This window comes from Nothobranchius furzeri, chromosome 4, assembly GCF_043380555.1.
Source record: "Nothobranchius furzeri strain GRZ-AD chromosome 4, NfurGRZ-RIMD1, whole genome shotgun sequence".
Lineage (NCBI taxonomy): Eukaryota > Metazoa > Chordata > Actinopteri > Cyprinodontiformes > Nothobranchiidae > Nothobranchius > Nothobranchius furzeri.
Window position 1 is genome coordinate 78,035,180 of NC_091744.1, and position 4,877 is coordinate 78,040,056.

Genomic DNA, 4,877 nt, shown 5'->3' on the forward strand with positions numbered 1-4,877 from the left:
TAATCTGTTTACTAGTACACAAACTATAATGAACCCCGAAAGTCAGTCAGCTGCAGCAGACCCTGTGCTGCTGAGGGAACAGCTTGCAGAGCCGGTGATCAAGCATCATGATTAAGCACCAACTGCGAAAGACTCTCCATGTGTTCAGTCCAATTCAGGCTGGCGCTGATTACTCTCATCAGGGCCCCTTATGCTGCAGGGTTTGGAGCTGCACCAACTGCTGTTTGAGGTACCGGTTCTTCCACGAAATTATTTGATTACTGGACATATGGGTGGAAATAAAGCAGCATTATGATAAGGGGAGTGGTGCTGAGGAAACAGGAAGGAATATGGATTTTTTTATTTATCCTGTATTAGATACATTTATTATGGGAATAAAGTTTAACTGTGGGAAATAAAGTCTTAATAGCAAAAATTAAGCTGGGAACTTTAGAGAACAGTATTTGATTAATTAAAATGCAATGTAAATAATAAACTGCTTTATTACAGCTTCAACTTATAAATGAATGAGACAAAATGTGGTCTGGGCTTTTTGTGTCATAGTTAGCTTCTCATTCAAAACAGTATTTAAATCGTTTCAACCAATGTATTTTTATAGGATTTAACAAAACTATTACATTTCTCCTTCAAACTTTATTCATTCTTCGTTACTTTTTTAATTCTGCTTTGCAGCTCCTTGCAGTAACTCTTGTCACCGCCTTGCGTCGCTGTCGTAAACTGTAGCGCATTTTTTCATAACAAAACGCCACATCCGGTGACTTTATCTAAAGGTAATTATTAAAATTTCTACTTTACATCCAATTACAATTTGATTTATACACATTTAAACATCTATGACAGATCTAAATGTTGTTTCCCGTAGATAGGGCTCCAGCTGGACTACTGTCAGCGGTGTTTTGGAGCTATTTTGTGTGTTTTCTAGCTGTTAGCTTCGAAGCTAAATATGTAGCATGTTTTAACTCAGCTTTCGGAGTCATTGGAAGTTGTATTCGACTATTTGTTCTTCTTTTTTAGGCCGTTGTATGCGGAGTGGATTCATAACAAAATGGTGCTTTCCATGTTATTACACAAACAGCATTTAAACATCAAGCTAGCGCCTGCTTTTCTTTTTGACAGTTTTGACAGAAAGATTACCCTTTGTGTCGTTTTATGGGATTTATTTCACGAGTTTAAACCTGAGATGATCGATTAAAAAGTTGATGGCTGATTGCTGGAAGACGTTTACTCGGAAGATCTAATCGCTACAGGTTTAACAGCTAGTGGGCGGTAGGGGCAGGTGCCTGCATGGTGTGCTGAGTTCATAGTGAACAATAAATGGTGCATTAAGTGAATTTTATTCATTATTCTGTTAAAGCAGACTGTGAAGGAAATCCGGGCATGTTTTGGCAGTTTGAATTGCACAACGTCATAATTGAATGATTATTGTTTATTTAATGTATTCTACTAAAACAAAAACAGAAAATAATCAGCTCGTGATAACATGTTTAGTAATCCTGAGCTGAAGTACTTATACTTTTCTCCTTTAAATGGTTTATATGGTTTTTGAACATCCGTGGCATACATCGGGCAAAATAAAGCAGAATTGCAGTACTACTTTATTATGTGCTTAGATTTGCAGCAGTGCTTGGTGTCGTGTGTTGTACTGGCCTCAGGTAAACAATATTCAGCAAGACAAATAGAGAGGTAACTTTAGGTCAACTTTTGTGGTGTAACCACAATCTTGTTCCTTCAAATATTGGCTCAAAATCGGCCCTGGATGGCAGTTTTCCTCCAGATGTGTCTGTTTTGTTTACATTTTCATTTGTTGTGACACTGTTTTTATAGACAAATAAAAATACAGTTTAAAACTGGTTTTCGGTGTGTTTCTAGTTAGTTTCATTAAATTTAATTCTGATGAGAGTTTGGAGATTTTTGCAGAGGAAAATGTAAGATCTCCCATATCAGAGCAATAATTAATTTAGCTTGAATTGAAAACCAGCTAGGATGGAGATAAAGATGGCTGATAAATGATTATTATACATTTTATTTTTCATGTCACCTCACACAGGGTCTGAGAAGCTGCAGGACTGTGCATTCATGTTGCGTGTGATTGCAACATCCCTGTGCCTTCAATGCCATCATGCAACAACTCTGCGTTTAAATGTCAGGGCATGGGGGACCCTCAGTCCTAGAGAGAACCAGCAGACTGTGGAGGCTTTTTATGAGCTTTCTGTGGACATCCAAAAGGTTCGGAAACTTAAGGGCTGGGTGCTACATCAGTTTCCAGCCTACACTAAGGAAGTAGCTGCTCTGCTGGAGGACATGGGTGCCTCGGGCTCCATCATCGCTCACGTTCTAGCTGTCCATCCTGAAGCCATCCTGTGTAATCCAGAGCAGATGCAGACTCAGATGGAGCTGTGGATGTCTGTGTGTCCGAACCAGAGAGAATTGATTGGGATCATTGAGAAATTCCCGGCTTCCTTCTTTACCTCCTCCAATCACCATGACAACCAGAGGAATAATATTTCTTACTTTCAGAGCTTGAACCTCAACAAGCGCATCATCACCAAACTGATGGCTAGCGCTCCACAGAGCTTCAGTCGGCCTGTGGAGCAGAACCAGTTGATGGTCTCCACCCTTCAGCAGGCTTACCAGGAGCTCGGCGGTGAAGAGGCGAACATGAAAATTTGGCTTCAGAAGCTGCTGAGTCAGAATCCGTTTGTCTTTCTCAAGTCACCAGAGGTGCTGAAACAGAATCTGGTGTTCCTGAGAGACAGCGGCTTCAGCACTGCAGAGCTCCTCCATCTTCTCTCCAAACTTAAAGGTTTTGTTACTGAACTGAACCCAGACAGCATGCGTCGCTCCCTTAATTTCTCCCAGGAAATCATCGGCTGCTCCGAAGCAGAGCTGAGGCACATTATCCTGAAGTGTCCGGCTCTGCTGTACTACCCAGATTCTACGCTGGCCGAGCGCTTTAAGGGCCTCCTCAGCACTGGGATCAGCATGTCTCAGATCATAGCAACTCCAACCATCCTGGAGCTGACCACACAGATAGTGAATTATCGTATCCAGAGACTGACGGCTCGTGGGTATGATGTGAGAACAGGCAGTCTGGATGTTCTAAACGGCACCAAGAAGGACTTTGAAATGAGTTTTGGGAAACTGCAACTTCGGCGAGAGAGACCACTGTTTAATCCTGTGGCACCGTTAAAAGTAGAGGACTGACAGAGTTGGACTAAAAATGCATGAGACCTTCTGCTCTGATCAGTTTTTAGATTTATTTCTGGTGTTTTAAATATAAAAGTGCAATTCTGTCCATCACTTTATTGTATGAGCTGCTGGCTTGTTTTCTTTCTACAGGTAAAATAGTTCAAATGACAACGGTCAGGGTGTCTTACATTTGATTTAGTTTTTTAAAGATATTTTTAAAGTGACAGTGTGTAGTTTTTTTTTTTTTTTTTTTTTTACTATTAATCTTGGGAAATATCTATCAAAATGTTGTTGAAAATGAATTCAACGATGCCCAGTTGTTGAAAAATATGGGCAGCTTTGTAATACAGTAATCCCTCGTTTATCGCGGTAGATGCGTTCCAGACCTGGCCGCGATAGGTGAAAATCCGCGACGTAGGGCCTCCCAGCATGCCCTTCGCGGGGATTCCCTCCACGTCACACCTACGTCACAAACCGCGGCTATAAACGGAAGTCGCCTTTCCAGCTCACCACTCAGTCATCGTTTCTTCAGATTCATGATCAGAGTTTCCAACCTACCGATCAATCTAATGAACTATCAACTCATAGTAAGTTATCTTACTTCTGGAAAGCCCGGCATTTCCGTGTCACTTCGTTGACGCTCGAACGCTCAGGGGTTTCCTAGATCAGCCGGCGTTTCACCGACGCTATCACTTCCGCGTCTGTGAAACCACTTGTTTTTTTTAGTTTTATTACAAAAAGTGCATTTTATGATGAAATTGATGAAAAAAAACAAGAATTTCTTGATATTTCGCATAGAAAAATACCGCGAATCAGTGAAAAATACAGCGAATCTGCGAATTCCCCCTGAAAAATGCTCCAAAGAAAAAATCCGCTAAGCAGCGAATCCGCGATGAACGAACCGCGAAGTAGCGAGGGATTACTGTATATAACCATAAAAATCTGGTCTAAGTCTCTGGGCGGTGCCATATTAGACACCATGTTTCTTTCTACGGGAGCCCATGAGGACAAAATGCATTTACTGATTTGTAACAAACGGTTAAAAAACTTTTGCCATTCATAAACGTTGTTGTTTAGCACATTTACCTCTTCACTTGTTGCCAATGATGAAAGGGAGTCTGATGTGCTTGTTGTTTTGCTGGAGGTTGAATGATCTGACAAAGTACTTGTTCAGAAATTGTGCTCCCAGAGATGTTTTGACTTTAATGACCTTCCGTTGGTTACGTTTTTCTGGAACACAAAAACACTGCTTGCTTGCAGTGATTTAGGTATGTACTGTCCCCTATCGCCACGGAAAATACACACTGTTACTTTAAGTATTAGTATTAGGTTCAAAACAATCCTGAAACTTCTTAAATTGATTATTTAAGTTGTTTTTTTTTACAATAATCCAAAGTTGCATCATGAAGCATATTTGTTATCTCTCTGCTGCCACAATAAAAAATGCTATTAAAAAATAACTTTTTGGTCTTGTTGCATTTGCTAAAACTACGTTTATGCAGTCTGTTTTATTTTTATTTTGTCTCCGTTAACTAACCAGGCATCTGTGATAGCTGATAATGTGTGTCAAAGATTCTTATTTTATTTGGTAATCTTAATTCCACCTTTAAGGCATAAATTGTCTGTTTTAAGGTCAAAGATCAGACATTCTCCTTTAGGATTTTCTGCTTTTTATTTTAAAATGGTAA

General features: G+C 40.1%; 1 protein-coding gene across 1 annotated transcript; it reads left to right on the plus strand.

Annotated features, from left to right (window-relative positions):
* The first annotated feature begins 677 nt into the window (after window positions 1–677).
* Window positions 678–4,649, plus strand: mterf2 (mitochondrial transcription termination factor 2). The gene is made up of 2 exons (XM_015964930.3): window positions 678–770; window positions 2,048–4,649. Exon 2 carries the CDS (start codon window positions 2,077–2,079, stop codon window positions 3,202–3,204), a length of 1,128 nt encoding a protein of 375 aa, XP_015820416.3. The 5' UTR covers window positions 678–770; window positions 2,048–2,076; the 3' UTR covers window positions 3,205–4,649.
* The last annotated feature ends 228 nt before the right edge of the window (window positions 4,650–4,877 follow it).